Source organism: Dermacentor variabilis, chromosome 5, assembly GCF_050947875.1.
Source record: "Dermacentor variabilis isolate Ectoservices chromosome 5, ASM5094787v1, whole genome shotgun sequence".
Taxonomy (NCBI): domain Eukaryota; kingdom Metazoa; phylum Arthropoda; class Arachnida; order Ixodida; family Ixodidae; genus Dermacentor; species Dermacentor variabilis.
In genome coordinates, this window is record NC_134572.1 from 63,438,772 (window position 1) to 63,465,203 (window position 26,432).

Genomic DNA, 26,432 nt, shown 5'->3' on the forward strand with positions numbered 1-26,432 from the left:
CTGCCTGTGTGAGCTGCCGATCCCTCAAAATATGTTTATGTAATAGAGGGTTTCTCATGTTTCATTGAATGAGGTGTGTGCGGAAGTACTCCCACGTAAAGCCTGCCAGTACTGTAAAGTATTGTGTCACGCGGCTATGCCCACGACACACTTTCACATGAGAATTCTCAGATTCTCAGGTGGTTATTATACAATATTTCGAAGTATATGTTTAACTATTCGCCAAACGTTGCCTCTCGTTACTCGGGAGTCTCGGCCACTCGGCACGACTCGACATCGGCGTCGGTCAGAAACCTGTAACGAGCTATTCAAGCTGTTCGTCGCGTTGCTTTGAATGCTGCTGAAGCGTTTGCCTCTGACCGAACACAGCGTTCCGAGCAGCGTCGGCACATAGTTACATACAGCCTCGGCGCTGCGTTCGAACCAGTAAGGGCCCAAACATGGTCAATCTGCCCGTCCGTTCCGCCCTTGTTCGCCTGTGTGTGGACACCCAAACTCGAAGCATCCAACAGCATGAGTTCTACGTCACGCAAAAGTGATATTGTCGCTGGAAGCGATTCGTCCGAAATCCCTGTGTTCGGCACGATGGTGTAGTTTCTGTAGTGCTAGTGACAGCTTGCAAGAATACGAAACACACGCACATTTGTCGAGGAATACAGCTGCATAGGTCGCCAAGACACACCTCTTTACCACTGAGCACGCGCACGCATGTGAGAAAGAGGCTTCGAGTACAGCTTGCCGACATGCTTGCATTCGCTTGCTCATGCTCTTATTTTTTCACTCTGCCAATTTTAAGAGAGTGCTTAAAGCACTTGGATGCATGAAATGCCCTTTGCTTTCTTTTACATATATAAACCCACCAAAGATGAGGCATCAAACATGCAAAGAATGTAATACTTACTGCTCATAAACTTTCCAAAAAAATATAACCTTATATGATGTGCTCAGCGATGAATGAAGTTCTCACTGTGTGCAATAAAGTTGTGCATAAGTGGTTGACTTCAAGCAGCAAGGAATTGAAGGTTAAGCAGTGAGTGTACAATTCATTATGAGTGGCATAAAAGCAATTGTATGTATAGCGGTGACCTTATGCAGATATATACTCATGAGATGTTTCCAAAGGGAGTATTTATTTGAAAGCAAATAATTTATATTGCTGATAAGAGAACTTATTTTGCATGAAATCAAACAATTGTATTCTTTCTTGCCAGCCTGGGTGGCCAATCTGTTGCCACCTTACTACTTAGACATACCTAATTTAACATTTCAAAAATGTACAAAACATTACCAAAGTGCACAAAATTAAAGGGACACTAAAGCGAAACAACAAATCAGTTTAGACTAATAACGCATTGTTTGAGAACACTGCAGGCAGTAATTTCAAAATAATAGTTTGATTATTAGATGAGGAAATGAAGGTCAAAGTAACAGTATTTGAATTTCGCGCCGAAACCCTGATGCGGGTACGTCAATGTGACGTCAGGGATTCTAAAGTATGTTCTCGCATTTGGGCCGCGTTGGCTGAGCGAAGGTTCCCGAAACTTGCCATGTTTAATATTTCGTGCCTTTAGAACACAATGTAGTCAATCTGTACCGCTATATAATTAAGTAGGCCCTAGAAGATGCCATCGAAATCCGTGACGTCACAACAACCATGTGCGGGAACTTCATGGAGGCGTCGCCACCCGTCTTTCTTTCTTCCACTTTTTCTGGTTTACCAAGAGTCTAGCTGGCTAAGAGTGGTGTTTTTGGTGTCCTAGAGAGGTAATTTACTGATGCAGAAGAAAACATTTTTCTCCTTAGTGTCCCTTTAAGCAGTGCCATGACAGGCATGTTTACAGGCTTACCCATGACAGGCTTACCCATGAACCATGGGTAAGACCACCCTCTTTACCCATGGCAGCAAACAAGGATGATCGACTTGAGACTGTTTGATACTGTCAGCATCGTACATGCGTGTTCTATTTTGATTGCTCTACATATAAAAAGCAAGCTCACACAGGATGCACATGAGACATGAACTATTGTAAGCTCTACTCAGGTTATTTGAGTTAGTTGGGCATGGGCTGCATGTTGTTTATGTATTTATTCAGTAACAACTTAGCTAGCTAATGCACAGCCATATTTTGGGAAAATGAAGAAATGCATAGCATAACGTAAACAGCTGGCCACTACCTGCATTTATTTAAAAGCAAACCGAGATTATCAATTGACTTAGCAGTAAGTTCAGAGACCTCTCGTGGTGTGAAAAGGTTGATGTAGTTTGTAGTATTGTGTTTGTCTCTCTTAATTAGTAGCTGCTTCAACACGCACATGACAATGAAATGAAGGCTCATATGGTGGAAGACAGGGCCGCGCAAAAAGTGAGGAAACATTCATTGCCATTTTTTTTAATTGCATAACAAACCAGCGAATAGTTCCTTAGGTTCAGTTTCGTGAATAAAGCACAAGGTGTTCTGCGTAAAACTGGAAGATTGTTGTGATCCATTATCTATTCACCATTCAGGTAGCCAAATGAATGATACTCCCATTACCACTGTGAGAGCACAGAAATTTGCAGTCAAGAGGCTGCAATGGCTCAGTCTCTGTGCCAAATGTAAAACTTTTCCAGAAGAAAACACACACATATTGGGGAATTGGGTATGCATTCACATCTACTATTGAAATCCACACATCACAAGTAATCCTTCATTCCTTGGTGCATTGCTCACCATTGTACAGACTGTTTCAGCACTGTGTGTGTGCAGTAATATAACTTGGCAAATCAAAGCTGTGGTTATTCACTACACTGAAAGCAACTTCGCATGTGGGTCAGATAATATAATGCTCCTACATATGGGTCAGCTTAGTATTATCAGCCGCCTTGTTTACTAGTTGTTCACTGTTACACCTGGACTATACGGGGCCACTGGACAATGCTATGCAGAAACATCCCTTTACATCACGCTGAAATTAAGGTGGTGTAGATTTGCTGTCAGGATGTGCTTATAAGCATAACTGCTGAGCATTCGAAAAATTGTTTGAAATGTAAGGGTGGATGCTCAGCTTTGCAGGTGTGACATTTTACATTTATAGTGCAAGGCCATATCAATGGACAAGAAGGATACCGCATAAATGCTCGTGTTGTGACCCCGCAGTCGCAGTGGAAGTAGTTTACTGGGGTTTTTAGCTATAAATATGTGAAGCAACCTGTAAATTCAAAACTGTATTAGGTAAATTTAGACACCATGAAAAGCAACATAACACTAAGGTGTACACATTTTTTTGTCAGATAAGCTCTTTGTGGTGCAGGTCAAATATATATATGCGCTATTTGTAGCTGAAAACAGCATGCATTTCACATTTAGAGCTCAGATTGTTCTATGGAAAAGATTTTTAATGTGTCAGACATACATATGGTACCTTGTCCAATGCTTTGCACATAGATAGCTATGTTGGCACAGTGTGAGTAGCACATTCATAAGGTACTACTACATACGAAATCCATATTGCACCTCTCCTTTAATATTCTACCCTCCGACACAGATGTACAGACTGGAATTTTTCTTTATGTCAATATTCAAAAGGCAAACAGGTTTTCGGCATCACCCGTCTCAATCTTCCACACATGGCACTTATTGCATGTTCTGAATGTGCATTCATTACCGGTAGTACATCTTCTAATGTGAAAACAGTTCGGTTGACATAGTTTTACCTGTATATTTTTGAACTTACCTATAAGTTCTCTGTTCTACTTGTATATACCTCCTTCAGTACTGGTATTTGTGCTGTGCCTTCATTAGCGCAGTAAATGTTGTGAAAGCTGTTAATTCATAAAATAGGAAGGCTATCCAATATAAACAAGAAACTTGCAGGCAGGGTAATCTTGACAAACTGGTTGAGATGGTGGCACTATTCTACTTGTTATCACTTGCGATAGAATTATTCCCACTTGTGCTGCTGCATGGTTGCGACCAATATGCTCACAAGGTTTGAGTCATTCACATTTCAAGGGATGAGTAACTGTTGCATACATGCAACATGTTCCTCTGCCTATATCAATGACTTAACTACATGTAGCAGGTTCAGCTGAGTGATTATTGGTGTAGCTGAAGTGATGTATCATGCATAGTTTCCGCACACTACCCGATTGGTGAAAAGCATGCAGGAATTGGTCTTTGAGCTATTGGTCCAGTGGTGGCTTTTCACTTAACTGACTGTTGAAGAGGCAGATTTCACTTCATCGAAAGGCCCATGTGAGAATGAGCCTAGAACTCGTGCCACCAAATACAGCCACCACGTGTGACTGCAGAACAACACGCGACAGAACGATGAGCAGTGGGATTCATCTCACTAGTCCACAAAGAACTGTAGCTGCATTCAGTATTTCACTGCTGGTATACTAAACACAAATCTCTATACAAGTTGTTTGGATGGCATAATCAAGATCCCTCTAATAAGCGATCGCAAAAGCTAAATAAAAAGCTGCTGCCTCAGGTACTGCATTGGTCTAAAGTAAGCATTCTCACATGCAGAGGATACAGTCCATAAATTGGTTTACACATGGGTATGAAATGTAACTGCACCATGTGATAAAATTTAAACAAGATCAGCTGAATACCATATAGAACATCTTTAATGCAGTGTAGTTGGTGCAACAAACCTTGATATTAGAAGTTGTGCTGTTTTATTCACACACACATGCACGTAGATGCAAGGTACACATACATTTGTGTTTACATGTTACTGTGTGCATCAAATAAACAGCACAACTTGTACAAGACATAAAGACAAATTTTTTTTGTACCAGTCTAATTTCTATTAGCTACGCAGTGATTATTTTTCTCACATGCAGCAACTCAACTCCATGCATAAGTTAAGCTGATGTTGCTAATCTAAGCTAGACATGGGTGTCATTTCCAGAATATGATAAAGAAGTGACCATGTGTATGGGCCTAAAATTGATGGTCTGACAACCTCTTATCTGGCTGAGTAGTAAATTTGTGTCAAAAAAAAAAAGAAAGCACACTGACAAAACAGGGTGGCTAGCATAATATAGAGACACTGCTGGCAGAGTGACTTGAAAATTTTGCCAGCAGTTCATCCTCATTAGCTGGCTTCGACCACATAACTAATGCTGACGTAATTGTGAAAATTTGTGTTCACGATAAACTTGTGGCAGCCAATAGGCACGTTTTACATTGTGATAGCAGCCGACTTCTCAGGGGCAATGCACTGTGGCCATGCACATGCTGAAGAATGACAAGAGGCGAGGCACCTCTTTCCATAGTCTGGCAGCACAGCTGAAAACGGTTCAGTTAATGAATAGAACCGCGGCATGTGCAAAATAAAGATCAGTGAGATAGCCACTTACAGCGTCCAACGTCCTACACTCACGAATGATAGGCAGCAGTAAGCTTACAGATAGATGAAAGGGCACCGGAAAAACATTCAATGGACATACTTTGCAGGCCCAAGTGAGTTTAATGCACATTATTTGCTAATGACTAGTAATATGTACTATGTGCTAAACTGTAGTAAAAATCATAAGGAGAAAAATCGACTGTTTCTGACGCGGCTGTAGCTTAGGCCTTGCGTCCCCGCTTCGCTTCGAGCAAGCGCCATGTTTGCTGTGACGACACCCGACACCGTCCGCCTCGGACCAGCCAAGCAGGCGTGCGGACGGGAAAGTTGCGACAGCTCGTCCCTCTCCACTAGAGGGTCATCAGCACGCGGGCGGACTGGGCGGACGAGGGCGGAACGGACGGGCGGATTGACCATGTTTGGAACCGCTGCGTCCGCCCTCCTAATTCCTCCTCCTCCTCCAACCAAACGACGGCTCTCTCCCTCGCACAGAGCGCACTCACCCTTCTCGCCACAACGGTCGGATGAAAGAGGTGTCTTCCCGACATACCCCACACTCTAAGAACAGTTTACACCCTTTGGAGTGCCCCTTCTGCCACACAACGATAATCGTTATCTGCTTGATGCGTTTCCTTTCTTTAACGCTGCGAGCCCGGTACTTTTCAGTAACGAACGGCATGCGCGTTATCAGCATGATAGCATTTGATTATTGTTGTGTAAATGCTATCATGCTGATAACGCGCATGCCGTTCGTTACTGAAAAGTACCGGGCTCGCAGCGTTAAGGAAAGGAAACGCATCAAGGCAGATGACGATTATCGTTGTGGGGCAGAAGGGGCACTCCAAAGGGTGTAAACTATTCTTAGAGTGCAATCGCGAAGTACCGCTAATTCCTCCTTTAGAATGTTTCTGCATTCTACTTATATAGTATGAGCTGAATTGCTACTGTGCCAGACGCCCTTTGTTTTTCGAGTGACGGATTACGTCTGACATGTTATGCTGTCATGCAAGTGTACGTAAAATGTTTTACATTTCTCAAAGTTGTTCCGATTAATTGTCCGTATGAACTACAATGCATCCTCGCTCTGCTAACTTACACAGTGCAGTGCATTTGTGCGTGTGCGTAGTTGAAATCATAATGTGGTTACTATTTTATGAGCCCTTCCAAAAATATTTTTCTGCACATCGAAGATTCCTTCCGCGACCGCCAAGGTGAAGGAATAGAGGCTCAAATTTGGATCAATGGTACTATTCCGCACATCATCAGATTACGCCGTATTGTCGAATTGCCTAATCAGAGGGCCCCTATATATAGCAGGCCTCTGGGCCACTCTAGCTGAGAACATGGCAAATCCGACACTATGGCAGAATTTGACAATGTCGAGAATAATATCCCTGTACTATGAGCTCCTAGCGTGTTGCGCAGATGTAGGCGTGGTCATCATTGTGCAGTGGTTCACCATCAATGCGCTTACCTTTTGAATGTTTCTGGATGCCGCTGGAGAGATCGTAATAACACGTAAGCAGTTGAGAAGAACGTTGCAGAGTCCGTAGTAGGTGTAGATCTTTGTGACCTACTGGCACGTACCAACTCTGGGGGATTGGTCAAAAATCGGGTAGGTTGTAAGTAGGTTGTATGCGTGTTTTAATTTTTTTTAGGGGGGGGGGGAAGGGTCTGCACGTGCAGTGACAGCAGCGCCCTCGCATTCTCATGATGTCAAGCTATGCGGCTTATCAATCGAGGGGCCGTGTCACTTGCGACCCGGAGCGTTCCGCATGAATACTGAGAGCGATTGTAAGCTCATATCTATGTGGGCGTAATCACGTGTTCGATCCTTAGCGCAGAGGCGATGTCTCGCAAGGCTTCAGATGCCTCGGATGCCTCGCAGTCGGCCACGTACCCGAGCACTCCGTCTGTCAGCCCTTGAATCACTCCGATCATTCCGTCTACGATGCATCGCTGTTCTCTTTGATTCTGTGGGCGGAAGCACGAATGGGGAATTAAGCGCCAGACTGTACATAGCAGCCAGGAAGGGGGAACACCGACCACGTGCGTGATCGCCCATCCCCGGGCAAGTACGTGCCCACACCCAGAAAAAGAAAGAAGAAAACAAGTTATGGTTATGTAGCGGACGTGATGGAGATGTAGCTTACTCGTAAACGTATTACCGTTTACTGATTACTGGGCTGTGGGAGCCGTGGACTGCAGTAGAAGCGCTGGCCAGCGACGTCTTGTGACAACTTTTCCAACTACAACCTGCTTGACAAAACTTTGTTATGAGTGTTCTCGTCGAAGGCAAATTATTAAAGCACTGCGTATTGGTTATTCTGTCGCTAGCGAGAGAGGGAGAGAAAGTATGGTATATTACAAGTTTAAAGGGTGGAACCCTTAGTTAAGGACTCCAATGATCATGACGATGTTGCGGACCCGCGGTGGACCACAGCGGCTGTTGAACTTTGGGTAGCCACCATACGTTGCCGTTTCTTAGCAATAGCGACGCTTTAAACCAGCAGGTCAGTAGAATATCGTAGGTCGCATTAGTATTCGCTGTGTGTGCTCTGTTCTTAACTTCCGCATCACAAGGTGTAGCTAGTAGCGTTTTTACTGCCTTTCACCTAAATGCGGGAACCCGGTATTCTGCAAACGATAATAGGTGTTCTGTCGTAATACGTTTACGTACAACTTAACACTACGTAATGTTATGGTCACACGGTATAGTGGCCGCACCTTCTTCTGCGTTTTTCTCAGATTGACAACGATTTCAAGACCAAGAAAGCAAACACACTCCTATCCCGTGTGGACTCTTGCACTACGCGGAGCCACTTCAATGCAATATTGTCTTTAGTGTCGTTCTAACTTCCTTGCTGCCTAATATGCTCGTCATTACGACGAACAGTAACGCACTTTCGAAGTCGTTAGCATCGACATTCACAATACAGGCTCGCGGAGCGCGTCTGCCCTCTCGGCATTAGCAGAAATGGTTCGCAGCTGCGTCCATCGTATTGGTGCGTTGCCTTTATGCGTTTGAGTCTGGCTTCTTTTTACCTGGTGCATATGCTACATGGACGTTCCCACCATACGCATCTCATTGTTCGAGTCCGCACCACAAATTTCCGACATATGCAGCATTTCTCGCTGCGTACCATCAGGTTACGAACTAAATCGCATGCTTTTTCCCCTCGCCCCACAGTGCTGGATTGCATTCATAGTTTTCCGCTGCTGATGCCAGTGTTAATCGGCGATAGGTAGAACGCTCCTTCCCATTTGCTCTCGTTCTTAAACCTCTCGCTTGTTTTGTTGTCACCGGGCTAACAATTGTGTATTTTGGCATTGGTTCCGCAGTTGCATAGCGGCTCTATTTACTGCTCGCGTATAGGCAGCCGACATGTATTAGGCATCGGAACTCGATGTCTGTCTTTGCATGGGCTAGAAATCTCAAGCACCTGCGTTGTCACTCTGTCGGACAGGGTGGCACAGTCCGAGTGAGTGCGCGAGTGTGTTACGAGTCCGCAAGCTCACACAGGGTGCAGGACGTCCGTTCTACAAGCACGTCTCTATGCCAGCCTCTTACTCTGCAGGAGCGTTACTCTATACAGGGGCGGCTTAATGCTCCCGCTTACTAATGCAGCATTACTACAAAGCAATGCTAAACAGCATTAGGAGCATATACGCCATACAGGTTCACTACTGCCGAGTGTAGCTTAGCGCTACCGTGCTGATGTGACTGCGCTTCAGTTATGTTCACCGACGACGTCTGCGATGAGGAGTCGCTTGGTAAGCACCCGTCCACTCCAGCATACGTTGAAAAATCCCGATTATCCTAATATGATCGGCTGTAGTCAGATAAATTAACGAACCACCCTACAAGCTTATGGCATAATTTCACTGACTGTATGTCTGTACTACAAAACTACACAATAATTCGGGCTATATACACTGTGCACCTTGTCCAGTTCATATTTCAGGGGGGGGGGGGGGTATTCTGTAAGAGTCCACCTAGTGCACTGTCCATTTCGGCCGCTGCTTATTGCATGCAGCTGTACGAGAGATGAGACGAGTGGCCCTAGCCAACCAGCAGCGGCCGAAATGTAAGAAATGTAAGAGTCCACCTAGTGGACTCTTACAGAGTACCCTACCCCCCCCCCCCGCCAGATTGTCTCGTATAATTATTTTTCTTTATGAATTACAGGCGCTTCCGCTGAGAATGTTGTGGAGTTCCTTGAGACTGACCACTTATGTCTCCACTATGGGCGAGACGCTCGAGGATAGCAAGCAAGCTTATACCTTTCCTGCATCCGCCTCGCTTCTTGGGTCACCGCACTGTCGCCGTACTTCAGAAGCCTTGTTCGACCCTGCATTCGCTAATACTGCAGGAAGCGATCGCGGGTCGCCAAGCGGACCATGCCGTTCGCAGTTTAAGAAAAGCTCCAGTTCTTTTATGGCCTGAAAACGAATAAGAAAACAGTAGCATGTCAGTTCTCAGGAGCGATGCGTTTGTTTATTTGAAAACAACATTGTTATTACGTTGTTTTGAAGGGTACTTCCGCTATGGACTATATTCATGCCCTACCGGAAGGGAATGGGAAGTGGGTTGTCAGGGTGGGGCCCCTTTAGGTGGTATTGCACAGTGACGTAACTAGGGTTGGTAGTGCAGTGCGCTAGATATCTATCTAGCTCACTATCGTGGTATAGGAGAGTGATGCAGGAGTCAATGTTGCAAACTTTTTCCGAGCGTGTCGCTGAGGTGAAATCTTGCCTTTACTTTCAGATTTTAGGATTGCATTTCTTCCAGCAGGGTTAAGAAGAACACGGTTCAGGATTTTCCTAGCACAACGATGCATTTGGTCCAAGTTGCAAATGTTGTAGTTTTCAGCGCTCGTGAAAAGAGTGCTAAATTATGCGAAACGATCTTGGTCATGGTGTTATCACGGCAATGACAATTACGTTACCCTCTTGTACAGGTCAAGTACCTCGTTGCCGTCCCTTGATCTACGTCGAAGACTTGAGGTACGTTCGTATCCGCGTGAATGAGCCCAGCTGCTCCGATATGTGCGCCTTTATACTGTCACCGTGTCCTACTCACCTGCTGCGTTCTAAATCTAGCCATAAAATTTCTTTAGCACGTTTTGGTGACCGAATTTACTGCTCCGCTTGCGGAGGTCCACCAATCGAATGCACCTACAGTGAAACTGCAGCACCAGCCGCAGCATTGAGACCTGTTGTAATGGCTTTTATATAGAATAGACGAGATAAAGTGCCTTTTGTGAGCCCGGAGCAATTAACCGCAGTGTGTGTTTTATGCGAGCACAAACCACCGTTGCTTCATCATGGTCGCAAAGACCACGCGCCGTACAGCCAATTTCGATCGGCCGATTTTTTTGTATCTTTTCAGTAACAAATATATATATATATACCCGCCTATTCGCACGTAAGCACATGTGCGTGTGTGCATCGGCGATGCTAAGGATGGTACGTGTGAGGAGCTTTGCACTTCTGCTGCTGACGAGCGATATCGAGTTTGCGTCGGAGAAAACTGGATTGTCATGAAGAGCGGCCCTTCGAAATCATTGTCGCTCGTGCTTCGGCATTGCCGCATGCTGTCGTACTTTCATGCACGCTAAAAGCGAATGGAGCGAGAGGGGGGACGAAGGAGCTGTCACTGACAAGCGCGGGTTGCTGCGTAGGTGGAACGCGTGCAGTCGCAGCCCCTGGTGACACTGACAAAGCACACGACGTCCGGGTTTGTCTCCTCTGAATGTTTTTAAAGCGAAAGCTTTACTGGCCGCGAACTTGCGATTTCGTCGTGGCCGTGCTCCGAGGAGGCACATGACGTCACACCGCGTTCCTCGTCGTTGCGTTCGCCTCCGCTCGCTTCGCCAGCTGCGTCGCATGCCTGATAACATGCCGGAGGATTGAAAAGGAGAGCTCGCGTGCACCGCAACCACAGTTGAGGCGGCAGCATGGACGGCGACAATTCTGATAAGCAGGAGGAGGCCTGGAATCGACATCGGAACGAGGTGAATAGGATACGAATCGCCCAGGAAACAGACGAACAGTGCGCCGAACGACTGGCTAAACGCCGCAACATAGCTAGACAACCAGACTAACCTGGACTTGCAATCAAGATTAACCATGGCTAACCATGCTATGCCTTAGCTCTTTCGCTACGCATATCCTGGCATAGCCGAGCTAAGCCACTGCCAATTTTCTCTTGGCGTACCGGACGCGCGAGTGCGTTCCACGTGCACGATATCGTGGCAACCCTGCTGCTCGTGCAAACGGACAGCATAACTCGCACAAGCAAGCACGACTCCGACTTTGTGTAACACGTGAGAAACCAAAACGCATGCAGTTTCCTGCTGAAATAACTGAGAACTCCAGCGCTATAGTTTCTACGGCAGCTCGCGCGGCAGTTGCAAGAATGGCGATTCAGCCAATATGGCAATATTCCACGTAATGATAAGCAGCACGCACAAGGATTTGACCAAACTTCGTCCTTCTGGCTTCAAACGGCTTTGTGGCTTGGAAAATCGATCATTTTCAACAACATACGCAATTATGAAATGCAGCAATTTGCAATGACTGCGCGTGTCCGCAGATACTTACCCTGTTAGGAAAATTGAGTGCGTGGAAATTTAGAAAGATAAAGTGCGATAAGTAGCGTCACGAGAACGTTTGAAGCCACAAGCACGAATGTTACCACTATAATCCATGTACAAACTATCATTCCCATGATAGCTGAACGATCGTACATCGTCAGAGTTCCCTCTAATAATTTACGTACTAAATTGCCCTGTCAACTTGCGTTTCTGCTTCGTTTCTTCGCGTAGTGCTTTTAAGTCTGCGCGTTCTTAATAAAAATAAGCCAACTGTCGCTATTTATTGCTCTGTTTACGTAGTAAACTCTATGCTGGAGTGATAGACCCATGGTACAGACCTGACCTAAATGTTCAGCTTGGTACGAGCACTTTATACGAGTGCAACAAGAATTCTAATTCGTGTTTGTATACATATGTGAATCAGGTGCTCACTAGTTTCATAACAATCGAGGCGTTCTTCGGTTGTATAGCTATTGCTCCGGACGTATATGCGCAGTATTTGCCATGAGTATGCGGGCGGTGTCTAGGTTACTTTATAGGCCGCCAAGCACGAATGCTGACTGGCGTTCTCCCAAAGATCAGAAGGCATATGTGACATTTCTTTCTCTTTCGAAACTTTACGTCACTGGAGTTTCGGAGTGACAGTGGTGCCATTTCCCGCGGCGTTCTTTAATGCGAGTCTTATATATTCAAAAGACCTGCATTTAAGAACCTGAATACTAAAAAGGATTAGGTCAGCGTTCGAAAGAACACTCGCATTCCCATGCAGTCGCCCTTCTACAGAGTGCTTGCATTTAGCGTAAGCGTTAACATTTTTACACTCTGAGAGCTTATAAGGGTGTGAGCCGGACAGAGCGAAAATCATACGACAAACTAAAAGCACCCTTGATCACGTAAAAAGCGCCCCTAAGGGTGCTTTTGCTGCCTTTTACCCCCCTCATGCAAGGTTGATGTTAGTATGTCCCTAATCGGCTAAGATCCTTAACAACATCCTTAAGGGTTTTGCTTTGTAGCATGGTCGGTAGCTGCTCAGAATCCCACGGAATGCACTTGCCCATGATGTGGTGAACTAATGTTCACGATACCAGTGTCCCTCTGCTTCGAGGTTGGAAACTCCAACAGATGTCCTCACGAGTACACCTGATCACCAGATGCACTCCTTCCCGCCTTCCGTGTGGTCTAAAAGCTGTCTTTTGACTGTTTATTTCGTGTAGCAACCTGATCTGCACGATGTATCACCGGCAATTGTAATAACTACCATGCTAGTGCGAGTGTGCTGTGTTCCCCAGTGCTCTGGAGGTCGACCATTTACCGACCGAAGCAGAGGCGAGAAGGGCTGCGCGATGGGAATGCACCTCAGCAAACATTCTTCGCCACTCGTTGGAAATACCGGATGAGAGCAGTACGTATACGCGCTTTGGCGCACTACGTGTCATCATCATCATCATCATCATCATCACTACGATGATGATCACAGGGCGCCACGTGTCCCTGTCCGTAATTATATACAGGGTGTCCCAGCCTACTTTAGCCAGAGTTTAAAAATATGCGAATGCTGCTTAGTTGGAAAGAACCAGGGTAATGTTGTTTGCCGTCGTTTGAAGATTCTCGTTATTTTTTCATTTTGCCTAATGAGATAATTAGTCTTAATTAATCAATCAACTTCTCAAATATTATAATGAGATGAAAAGTATCAATGAGAAAATTCTAGAGCGATATGAAAAACTTCCAATACAGCTTTCTGTTGCTCAATACGTGCTACATAAAAGTGTTTTTCCGAGCGTGAGCACTTTGCGTGTATTCGCGGGCTTCTTTCACGCTCCGAAAAACTCTTTTATGTGGCACGTATTGAGCAACAGAAAGCTGTACCGGGAGTTTTTCGTATTGCTCTACAATTTTCTCATTGACAATTTCAATCTAATTATAATATTTGAGAAGTTGATTAATTAATTAATTAAGAATAATTGGACGGAATGAAAAAAATAATTTGGGTATCTCCAGGCGACGGGAACAACGTCGCCTTAGTTCTGTCCACCTACGTGGCATTCACACATTTTTAAACTCTGGCTAAAGTTTGCTGGGACGCCCTGTATACCTGGATAGCGAGGGCGAGGTCGTTGCCGCACTGCCTTGCTGCAGAAAGCTCCTCTACGTTGGCGCCCGCCAGGAGCTGCGAGCACTCGAACGCGTTGGCCAGCGGTTCCGTGTTGTACACTTGGTAGCGGGACCACTGCTGCATGATCGCTGTACTGTCAGCAGCATCTGTCTTCTCCTCGTCGTCGAAGTACGAAGACGAAAAGCGTTCCAGGCTTCGTGAGAACAGCTCCAGAACCTGTAAGCAATGCGGTACTGACACATGTACTTATTTCGCGTGACTCGCCATAAAGTTTTCGCACTGTGGAATAGAAAAGAGATGAGGTATAGAGGTGAGATAGATGGGAAGGTGGTGGGTCGTGTAAACGCCTTTACTGAACTATACTGTCTTCAGGGCCTGCCTTCGGCTCCAACATTAATGAAAGACAAATACTCTGGCTCAGTGCACGTGTAAGGTTCAAGCGTTATTATCTTAGCAGATGAAGCAACGAATCGGAATTATAGAACAATATGTTCAAGTGCTGAAACTCAATTGCGCTACGCGAACTGATTTGACGAGCGAGGCACCGGCAGGCAAGGGAGAAAAATCTGCAGCCTCGACAAGCATGGCTCGTCTTGTGGCATATTGGTACAAACGGTTTCGACAAGTACAACTCGACCTTAGCATTTAACTGGTTAATATTTAGGTATCCATGCTTTTGTGGTTATTTTATATTTCTGAACTACTGTTGAAACAGAGACGAAGACTGACGGTTTCAAGGCTCTCCGTGACCGGCCTCCCTGACATGGCCTTTAGCTCTTCCTCCTCTTTCTTGCATAAGAAATAAATAAATAGAATAAAAGTGAAAAAAAAACAACAACAAAGGATTAGATGAATTATTCTTTCCTACGACGCTCTTCGGACACTCCGACTGTACACTCTTTCTAGCGCGTTCAATACCGATTGAAGGCGACAACATCATTGAGGTGCCAAGTGAAGGCCCAAGGTGCCTCGTGGCGCACTCGGATAGATACAGCGACGACCGCACGATCAAATACCGCGTGCGTGGTTTGGAGACTACTCACCCTTACGTTTGCTGTGGCAGTCACAGTCTTGAAAGCCAGACTTAATAATGCATCGCTCAGCATCGTGTTGAGCTTATTCGTCGAACCGATCGCTTTCGCGTCAGCGCTGTCATCCGGCGCGGTGGTCACTATGTCATCGTGAAGCTCCTGCGCGATCTGAGAGTAATTGGCGAATTAGCAGTCACGATCAGCCACAGTTGTTCGATTTTCTATGGGCCTTAATAGCCTTTTTTGCTGTAATCAGTGCAACTGGACAAATGTTCAGAGTGTGTGTGCGTATTTTTACAGCCTTCGTTGAAATATGTGTACGTGTGCGTGTGTGTGTGTGCGTTTGTGTGATCATAAGCAAATGGTAAAACAATGTACATTTGATAATATCGCATTCGAACGCACCAAAGGACGCACTCAGTATACCGATCCTTTTTTTTTCTTTTCTTTTAGAGCTAGACCAGCTCAATGATTTGTGTTGTCGACATCGGATTCTCGATCTCTTTGCACATTTGGCATCATTAGCACTGGACAGAGAACACCACGCCGTCCATTAAAGGCTTGGTGCTGTGGTAAAGACATGTATTTCTTGTCCTTGCATGGTACTATGCACTTACGAGTATGTGGCACAGAGTTGCTATGGTATTTAACGACGTTCGTGTTTTTTCAACATTGTCCGAATTAAGTTTGTGCAACCGTGCCTACAAATAGATACGCAAAATTAAAGCAGCTTGCGTCGAAACAAGTATAACAGACCCTTGCAATGAGCAACCGTAGCAACAGAGCACAGCCCATTCCTCCCTGCCTCCTTCGCCCCCACACGCGTGCCCACACGCTGGAATTCGCAAGTGCTGTCTTGCCGTTGACTAAATTATTTTTTATTGAGAACTGCTCGAAAGAATGCCCCGGAAGGGGGCCCCGAATAATAGAAGACGACATGGAATATTGAACGTGCAAGGAAGGTATCAAAACTAGATTTATCCAGTCGTCTGCGATTACCGTATGCGAAGATTTACAGCTGAGAGTAAAAAGTCACTGTCCTCACTAAAGATAAATAGAGTAATAAACGGAAAAGCAGGGATTACTATCAGAACAAAATATCCAGCTTGGTACTTGCTACCCTATACGGGAGTAACGGCATCTGACCGGCTCACGTATATGTGTACGCAAAATTTGCACACCACCGAAAATGTATACGTAAATGCTGGGAGCATCAAAATGCACAGCCAACGCATACCTGCTGCATCTGAGCGACGCTTATCAATCGCCTCTGGTTGGTCCGCGTTGACTCGGTGTGCTCGAGTGGCGAAACGCCTTTCCTTCGAATGCGGGTGAAGAGGTGTGTCAGGGTACCAACCTCTCGGTGGCGGGAAGCCGTCCCGTAGAAGAGATCCCTGCGCGACACGAAGAAGCTCGCGCTTTGCCACTATGGTCACCTCCGCCTCCTTATACTTCACAATTCAACTGAGCTCTAAGGACACTCGTTATACTGATCGATGCTTATTGATAGCAGTGTTCAATTTTACTCGGCATGCATGCTTCCTCAGTGGCTATGGTGTGGGGCTGCTGAGCACGAGGTCGCGGGATCGAATCCCGGCCACGGCGGCCGCATTTCGATGGGGGCGAAATGCGAAAACACCCGTGTGCTTAGATTTAGGTGCACGTTAAAGAACCCCAGGTGGTCAAAATTTCCGGAGTCCTCCACTACGGCGTGCCTCATAATCAGAAAGTGGTTTTGGCACGTAAAACCCCAAATATTATTATCCCCGTTATTCCCACCTTCTGCAGAACAGTTTTACAGCTGCTCGCACTAAATTAAGGAGATATATTTTCTTTCATTTTTCTACTACCATCAACACCGCAGGCAACGCGGTTGATCAAAAGTGAAAAATGGGCGAGTTGGTATGGAAGCATGGCTAAATTCAGAGCGCGAACTACTGGGACACAAGTTGCAAGTAGCGCCGTGTCCTGTCCGTTCTTGTTCCTTGGCTTGTGTCCCAGTAGTTCGCGCTCTGAATTTAGCCATGCAGCATGGTTGGCTTGTCCCTATATAAAAATGGTACGGCTAGAGCTAGAGGTCAATAAATATGTATTTGCAATTTATAAGCTAGCTTGGGCACAGCCAGTATGGTCTAGCCTAGCAGCACTGCGTCGTCTTCTTCGTTCCATTGATGATAATCGTCTTTGTCTGTCGTTCTTCTCATAGCGCCGTGACTAATCCAGGGGTTAATCCAAGGGCGACTTGCGGTATAGATCAGTGGAATGCCTGAATTTGCCAATTCTTCGCGGACAACAGCCTGAATCAGGCAGATGGTCGGTCGGGAATCCTCGGAAAGGTGAACGAAAGAGGAAGATGGTGATCGATACCGCCTCGATTTCGCGACGCACCAACCGCACAAGGCTATCAGCTGTGGACGGCTGGAGGGACGCACGAGCGTCTTCGCCTGATGACGTAGCAGCGATGTTGGGAAGCAGCACAAACTCTTGGGTGATGCGACGGCTCTTCGAAACGTCGGCGCTCTGATAATTTCGCTCACGGTTAAGCAATCTTTGAACACAAGTCAGTTAAAGGCATAAGCTGCGATGCCTTTCAGGGCGTGGCCTACTTTGTCAGTCTCGGACATATCGGTATCGACGCGGCGGCAGAGAGCTAAAACCTCAAGGATGCACGTGACGTATGCACGATTCGGTGGCTGTCTTTGAGTCCGACAGGAGAGTTCTCGCGAAGCGGCGCGCTGGCGACCAGCGACTTAGCCGAAAATATATAACTGTTGCTTTAATAAGTCTCAGCGGGTCAGTTCGCCTTCATGATTGTTATACCAGAGGCGAGCTGTCCCCTTGAGGTAGACAAGCACGTTTGCGAGCATCACTGTCGGGTCCCATCGGTTGCGCGCAGCAACACACTCGATCGTACGTGCCAAGCCATTCGTCGACGCTGTCGGTGCCAGTATAGATCCCAGGGTCGCGCAGCTGGGTCAAGATGACCGACGGCTGCGGCGCCGCGGGCGTGGTGGAACCAGTGGCCTCATCTGTCGGCATATTAGGACGGCAGAGGACAAGTCCACTGCGGTGTTCCGTCGCGCGCCGAAGCCCCGCACCTCCACCAAAAGTAATACGTGCAGAGATAGAGATGAATAAAACATGTATTTGCTATTTACAAGCTAGTTTGGATACGATCAGTATGGTTGACGATGACGATGATGACGATTATGATGCCCGTGTAATATGGCTCGTATACGAGGGGGACTGGCCAAGAATTGGGCACCTGAACCTTTACGTATACTACAAGAAACGACAAGTGATGTGCTATTGAGCAGTCAAAACAAACAGATTAACAATTTTCATAAGGAGGACAGCTTATAATAGTAATGCTAATTAAGTCACGGATATCTCGAAGAGAATTTATAAACTTAGGAACTTAATGTCCTATTCGTTTTGTTGATTGAATGAAACCACAAACGGCATCAAAGACGTCCCCGTGGCTAAAGCCCAGTACTGAGGCACCGAAAATTAGTACTATTTCTGATGTAACTTTCCGCCTAGTTTAGCAAGCGGAATTTCAAGAAGTCCTTTTCTTAGTAATTTATGCCGGCGACATATTAAAACATAGTGTTCTATGAATTCTGTTTCCAGGCAGAATTGACACAGGGGCGATATCGCCAGCCCAGCCCTGTGTAAATATACGCGCGTATGTTTAATGGAGGGACACGGCAGCGTAATCTGGTGATCATTACTTCCGATTGTCTTGATGGACACTACGGGATATTGCGCGGAAATTTTAGGTGCTGAAATTCGGTACATGGTTTTATTGCTTCAATGATGTCTCTACGGATTGATAGTTTCCTTACCCGCCGTGGTTGCTCAGTGGCTATGGTGTTGGGCTGCTGAGCACGAGGTCGCGGGATCGAATCCCGGCCACGGTGGCCGCATTTCGATGGGGGCGAAATGCGAAAACACCCGTGTGCTTAGATTTAGGTGCACGTTAAAGAACCCCAGGTGGTCAAAATTTCCGGAGTCCTCCACTACGGCGTGCCTCATAATCAGAAAGTGGTTTTGGCACGTAAAACCCCAAATATTATATTATAAAGTTTCCTTATCTAATCGCTCTTATGTGTGCCGCTACTGGAAGAACTGATATTATTGGTCCACTCAAGGATGCTCGCGCTAATGAATCAGCCATTTCATTTAAATGTAATCCAAAGTGACCTGCAGGTACCCATAATAGTTTTACAATATTCAGCTGTGGAGGAACTAATGATAGGAACGTTTCTAGGGCTGGTGAATTGGATGAATCTGTAAGCGAAGTACGCACGGAAAAAGAATCAGTTATAATAACCGCACTGATTGCATTCGAAGGCAGTTTCCGCACAGCTAGAATCATTGCCAAGAGCTCAGCTTCAAAGACGGGAGTGAAATCGGGCAGGCTCAAAGAGAGTGATCACCAACCAAGCGAAAGCGAATACATGCCTACGCCCGCATTATCGTCCTTCACGGAAGCGTCTGTGGCTATTATGTCATTTGTGTGTACGTCTGCAAGGTAATCTTGCAACCGGTTTTTTAAAAGATCTGACTGACTGAAACTTAGGGTTTGGGGTAACAGTGTCATCAAGTTCAACATTAATATTCTGATTTGAGCCATCTATAATGACATTACTTCTCGAATCTTCACATGTAGACTATCTAATTGCTTTTGTACAAAAACAGTATGCGGAGATTGAAAACGTAGTCTGTAGTCTATGGCAGCACTCCGTCGTCCCCATCGTCCCATTGATGATGGTCGTTTTCGTCGGTCGTTCTTCTCGTAGCACCGTATGAAGGCGGCAGCTATTCCTAGAACTTGCAACAGCAGCATGCATGCTATGAAGCGAAGTTACCATTTTTCTAAGGTTCCCACCATTCCACAATGGGCCGTGATAATGAAGTTTGCTATAAAGAGACTGGAAGAAAAATGTATGAACAAGAATCTAGGGAGTTAAAGCACAGTTTAACGAGTTAACGTTGTCAGACGAATTATAGTTCTTCTGACAACGTGATAGTAGCTTTGCGGCATCTCGTTTCGGAATTCGGTTTAAAACGAACCGCAATCGTTTGTAAATAGTTCGCACCGCTCCGCGTTAATGGTCAGTGCAGCAATAACTCAACAGCAGAATACTTTAATGTAACCCCTCCCATTCACTCCCAAATTTAAAGAACGCTAGTACTAAGAGCCCAAAATAAATGTTTGCGTCTTCCTCGTTCACGTTGGAGGAAAACCTCACCAGACTGAAAAAAAAAAAAGAGAGAGAGCGAGAGAAAAGGCTCTACATCCGAGCAGAAAGAGACGCTCGAAAGGAGTAACTGCTTGTCCTCGGTCTCTCTCTTCAAGCCGCCTGCAGCAGCACCACCATGCACTGTCATTACCACCAATGCCATGTCACTGCGGTGATTTTGTCATCCCAATCTCTTGACTTCACGGCCATTTGATTGATGTTTCTTATGTTCGTTCTTTAGATAGCTCCGTATATAACAGCCGCGGACCCTTAGCTCAGTGGCATATGGCGTTGCGCTGCTGAGCACGAGGTCTCGGGTTCGATCCCAGCCGCGGCTGCCGCATTCCGACGGGGACGGAATGCAAAAACCCTCGAGAACCGCGCATTTTTTTGTGTGTGTGCACGTTAAAGAACCTCGGGTGATAAAAATTAATCCGCAGTTCCCTGCCACTGCGTGCTTCACAAACTCCCAAATTTAATTAATTTAATAAGCCTTCGTGCACAGTGTGGAGGATTCACCTCCGGGACCCCGAGACAACAAGTAGGGCTCAAGACGAACTGAGCTGGAGCTACACGGAACAGCTGCTTCGGTAGAAGACTCGACAGCTCGCCAGTGGCCCGAAGAAAGTCAGCCCATAGCTCACCTCACGGAGTGGACCAGGAATCCTTCCAAGCTGCGTGCTTTCAGTATGGGGTCGAGCACTACGGCCGAGCTGAACGCACGTGGATCGACGAAGCCTGTCGCGAATTTTCTCGGGGTCTCTTTGAGGTGGGCGTCGCTGTATTACAATGCGTAACCTGCTCGTGAAAGGGCCTCACGGAAGCGCATCTCGTGCGACAACAGTTGAGGTTTCTGCGCAAAGAATGCGCCGTCACTTCGTCGGTGGTCACACATCTGCCAGGCCGAAAGCGGTCTTCGCATCCAGAACATAACTACCATGCGCCCTGTTACGACCGGTAGTCAGGTGTTCGGAACGTGCCTCTGACTGCACTTTGCAGCGAGTCACTAGTCCCGAGGGGGCCAGGCAGAGGGCACGGCGGCAATATGACGATTAAGAAGGACGTTTAATTACATCGTTAGGTAGCGGTCAGCTCTACAAGCTTCCTGGTGAAGAGCGGCAAGCACTCTAGCTTGTGCTCAAGGCTGCTGAAGGCTGAAGATGCGTTCGCGGAGGCGTCCTTTATAGAGACTGGAACGCCCTCACTCAGGAGGGGAGAGCAAACGCCCTTCACGGTTGCGGCCGCGGCTCGGTACACGGCCAGCTCGACTGATTTTCTAACCGCTTCTGGCCCAGCAGAGGGAAATGCACTGATGCGCAAATACGCACACACAGGCACATCCGGCGTCTCCCTCGCTAAGGAGTGTATTGCCGCCTTCAAGAGGGGATGCACACACGAAACTTAACCGTCCCGCTCGCTGAAGGGAGACACCACTGCGGTGCCTACGCAGACATCAGGGCGTCGTGCGAGCCATGGGTAGCCAGCCTACCATGGGTAAGGGGTCGAGAAATGCGCGCACAAAGGCTAGCGTCTTTTCGCCGTTGCGGCCTCCTATAGGCGCTTTTCAACGGTTGCGGGCGGCTCGGCGCCCGGGCTGTCGCCGTGGCTCTGGCGGCGGGACAAATTATTCATCACACCGGCCACTCGTAACAGTGCATACCCTATACACCGAAACTGAGGTCAGAGCACGCTGATGTGGTGCGTCCGGAAGGGCCATCGCTGTTACCATCACGTTAATGAGGTGCACTCTTTGTCAAATGACTTTTGAAGTCGCTGCAAGCGCGTGACGGGACCGGACGGCGAGATACCGATACCGTCTGTGTAGAGTTTTCGTTGCTCTAAAGCATGCGAGAAAGCAACCCGGTGGGCTTCTCAATCTCGTGAGCTTCGAAAACTGAGCAGGGCTCGTCTATACAGGATTGCAACGAGGCCCTGCATGTGCCTGGCCTCGTTAAAGTCGACGCGTGGAGTTACTTCGAAACTTTCGACGAAGGCTGTACGCACACGTGCCACAAACACCTTCCGGAAGCACCCAAGAGTATCTGCCTCTCCGCAACGGCGACGCTACTTGAGGACACAGACTGGCATGAAATGAGCCAACCACAGCGGTGGAACGGGCGGATTCCTCGCACGCTGCATGCAATTAAGACGCTGCCGTTCCACACCGTGCAGTGTCTTTGCGTATTTGGCGCAAATACGCAAACACACTTTTCCGCATTGCACATCGTGCTTCGGTCAAAATGACGCGCGTCGAGCGTGATATGACATCCGGATATGAACTACGAAACTAAAGAAATGAAATAAAAGCAGTTTACGAAAGGGAACTATGTGAACGCTTATCTGCAGCTGCTGCGTGCTCCATCTGCTATCGCAAAAGGGTGGAAAATAACATTCCCTTCAAGCTTCGTTAACGGTAAGAGGTGCGCGCCTGTTAAAATCAAAACGCTAAACGCACGCACCAAACACACACATGCGCGCGCGCATGCTATATGGTGAACACTGGACAGGTATGTGTGGCCATACGCCCCGAGTACGCATGTGCAAGATGCTGTAAGCGTCATTACAGAATGTCACAAACATACATGTATGTACGCACTTAAAGGGGTACTGACGCAAGAATTTTGTATCCTTCCTTTTTTTCTCTTGTATTTTGTATTATCACTTGGCTGTCGCCCCAGTGTCATTTCAGAATGATAACCTATTATGGCAGTATCGATAACATAGAAATAAATAAATTGACATCACGGATTGCTCCACGAGAACCTTTGCTTTTACTTGTCCGAAACATAGCACAACAAATTCATGCATGCATCATCATTAAAACCGTAAGCAGCAGTTGCCTTCGAACTCTCGCTAATACATGCGCCGCATTTCAGTGATCCATGAACCATTCAGAGGGATAACAAAGTTATTCACTTACTTAGATAGTCATTTTCGATAGCTTATGCATCATTTTTTTTTTCTTAGAGGGGCCGTATACACCAGCGTTTTGGACAGAAACGCTTAATAAATGAAGAATTACGCACTACTAAAAGCAAAACTGTTTTATAAACTTTTCGGATGCATTCCGTTTGTTTTATATCTGTTTATCTGTTTTAAACTGTTTCACTTAAAGGGGATCGGATGTGTTGCGAAATAAACGCATGTACTTCGTTTTTTTTTTAAATTCGCATATAGCGACATATGCGTAGTTTCCACATCCAATCTACGTGTATGTCGTATTCCACCTGCGAGAAGCAGCGCTGGTCAGTTCTATATATAAGAGCCACGTTTCGTTTACTTTTGCCTATAGGGCGCTGCGACATGAATTGAGGTCTCAGCTGCAGAGGTGTAGCTTCGATCTAAGAGTATTGTATTTGCTGCAATCAAGTGGGGAAACCATGAAAGAACAGAATGCGGTGAGCAAACACCGTTTTACATAACTTCGTTGCGCGCGGGCACAGGCTAAATAAGTGTGTGGTGTTTCACTCACAGTACACTCGAATTGTCGCTTTATGCTACGTTTCCAACTTCATATATATTTGGCACTGAGGGTAGCGCAAAAAATAATAAAAAAATACATTCACAAGGGTGGGTACGTAGAACTGCGCCTGTCCTGCGTGCGTTCACTTGTGAATGTGCCTTCTTTCTTGCCTTCCTAGTATGTGTAACGCACTAGGCCACGAATAAGTTTTACTTCATATTTGTTGCAAGCAAAGAGCTACCATATCGCTGGTGGCTCCGTGTAGCCAGCACCAGAGCGATCGGCGCGAGCAGCCATTTTCTAGTCTTGTTGGAACGGGCAGTCTCCGGCTATATACCCCCTCAAAAAATTTATTAAGATTTGTTTGGCATAATAATGCTTGGTTAGTGCGTACACGTCACTGTGGCATAGTGAGTTTTCGCGATTTTGTGACGCCGCGTGGCATACAGGCGAAGCGGGCGAGGCCCGACATTTTTTGACGGAGTGCTAATCGGCCGGGAAAGGGAGCAGAAATAGACGGGAATAGCACAGAATAGCTCCACGATGACTGCACTTCACGATGTGTCGCCATCTGGTAACACTTTGCGAAACCCCAAATCATGCTACAGATAGCCAATTACCTGCAAAATGATTCGCATAACATACTTTCGATGTGTGGGATCTGCAACGTATTCTCTTGTTCTTCTTTTTCTCTGGTTTCCACCTGAGTTAACAAACTGGCACCAAGCCGCTCTATATATACGCTGTATATCCCAAGAGCCTCTAACAAACGTTATGGCTTACCTGACCTTTCTTTCCAGCGCGCTTTGTGTTCCTGTCGAGGTGACGGCCCGTTGGAACAGGTCGACGTCGCCGGCGTCTAGGACTTGCCGCAGGTCCTCGAGAAGGGCGTCCTCATCTCGGCCGAGCAGCCGATTGGCCTTGCTGAACGCCTCGACAATCTGACAGCTGCCAGTGAGAATCGTGTAACTAGTGGGATGCGGAGGAACAGCTTCCGCATGTCTCGTGACGCCCACTCTGCCGAAAGCAACCGTTATGGTTGCTTTCGGCAACCATAATGGTTGCCGAAAGGCTGGTTGCCGTCGAATAATTTTGCCTAGCTGCATTAAGCTGTTTGAAGGAAGAAAGGGGAAAATATAGAAAAGAAATGAAACTCAGGTTTGCTAGATAATCACTCGGTCCCATGAAAGGCATCCACGAAGTTCTGCATTCTCTGTACGCTCTGAACGTGTTTCACATCGTTTTCTCTCTCCATTTGACTCTCTGTCGCAATCGGCAATGCCAAGAACTAACATTGTTCCTGTTCAATTTTGCTGCAGAGACAGCCATCCCTACGATGACGTGAAACCCGCACGCTGTGGACCTCTTTGCCCGCCCATGGCGCCAGCGATATGCTCTTCTTGATGAATTCATTCATGAATTCTTGGCCGCGACCCAACTGCGACTTGCCTACTAGTTAGGAATAGTACGGTGAGCCTAATTTAGAGCCTGACTGAGGGAGAAAACCAAATCTCACCACGTGAAAGGCGCGACCTAACTCATTTAGGTATCCGACATCGGGAAGTGTATACGGTGTAAATTGTCACGTGCATAGGCGGAAAGTTTTCAAACTTTAGGTGGGGTGGAGGCGAGGGGGAAGGCTTCGGCATCGCCGGTCTCTGTCTCGCCCCCCCCCCCCCCCCGGAAAACTTCGGCGGGAGCCCGAAGCTCCCCGTCGTCGGCGCCTATGGCCACGTGTACAAACTCAGACACTCGCCCTTTGCAATGAGGAGAAATGTGGATCGTGTTGCAGACGAGAACCCTGGAAACGGTGTGTGTTAGGACGACACATTGTAATCTGAGCAATGTGGTGCAAAAAGTTGTGTCTCGTATCGACAAGATCGGTGCCGAGTTGAAGGGTTGCCAATTTTCATGGTACGCATATTTAATTGCGGTGCACTTCATATACTCTTCATGGCATGTGATAATCGTATGAGTTGTGTTCAAAAAGTATAAAACATTTGGTCAGCAGAAATACATATATTACTTAGGAATACGAAACTCTAATCATCTTGAAAGTAGTCTCCTTGGTAATGTACACACTTCTCACAACGCTCCCGCCGTTGTTCGAAACACTTCTGGAACGCGTCTTTTGGAATGGTGATCATCCGGGCCATCGCATTCCGCATGATGTGATTCTCTCGACTCAAATCGGGTTTCTTTCAGCGGCATCTTCACCTTGAGAAATAGCCATAAGTCACACGGAGCCATGTCGGGGGAGTAGGGAGCCTGACGAACCACAGGAATGTTGTGTTTGGCGAAGAAAGTGTGAATCAGATGTGCAGAATGGGCGGGCGCGTTATCATGATGGAGCTGCCAAGTTTTTGCTCACCACATATCCGTTCGTTTACGCTGCACATCATGAAGACGACGAAGGACTTCCTGGTAGTAATCCTTTGTGATGGTTTGCCTTGTGGTGCGTACTCGTGACGCACCACCCCACAGGAGTCGAAGGAAACGGTCAACATGACCTTGACATTCCTACGGACCTGCCGTGCATTTTTCGGCCTCGGGGATGTCGGATGTTTCCACTGTGGTGACTTCACCTTGGTTTCTGGGTCCTACCTATGTTCAAACCCACGACTCATCGCC

The 26,432-nt window shown here is 46.7% G+C and overlaps 1 protein-coding gene across 3 annotated transcripts; it reads right to left on the reverse strand.

Moving 5' to 3' along the window:
• Positions 1-6,970: 6,970 nt before the first annotated feature.
• LOC142582672 (uncharacterized) lies at positions 6,971-25,174 on the reverse strand. Of its 3 annotated transcripts, XM_075692603.1 has the most exons (6): positions 24,585-25,174; positions 16,327-16,483; positions 15,102-15,257; positions 14,038-14,274; positions 9,628-9,786; positions 6,971-7,317 (listed from the first exon to the last, which is right to left on the reverse strand). In XM_075692603.1, exons 1-6 carry the CDS (start codon positions 24,905-24,907, stop codon positions 7,150-7,152), a joined length of 1,200 nt encoding a protein of 399 aa, XP_075548718.1. In that variant the 5' UTR covers positions 24,908-25,174; the 3' UTR covers positions 6,971-7,149. The 3 variants fall into 3 exon arrangements, with proteins under 3 accessions (XP_075548718.1, XP_075548719.1, XP_075548720.1); XM_075692604.1 differs by lacking the exon at positions 15,102-15,257 and having other exon boundaries at positions 24,585-25,173; XM_075692605.1 differs by lacking the exon at positions 14,038-14,274 and having other exon boundaries at positions 24,585-25,173.
• Positions 25,175-26,432: the final 1,258 nt, after the last annotated feature.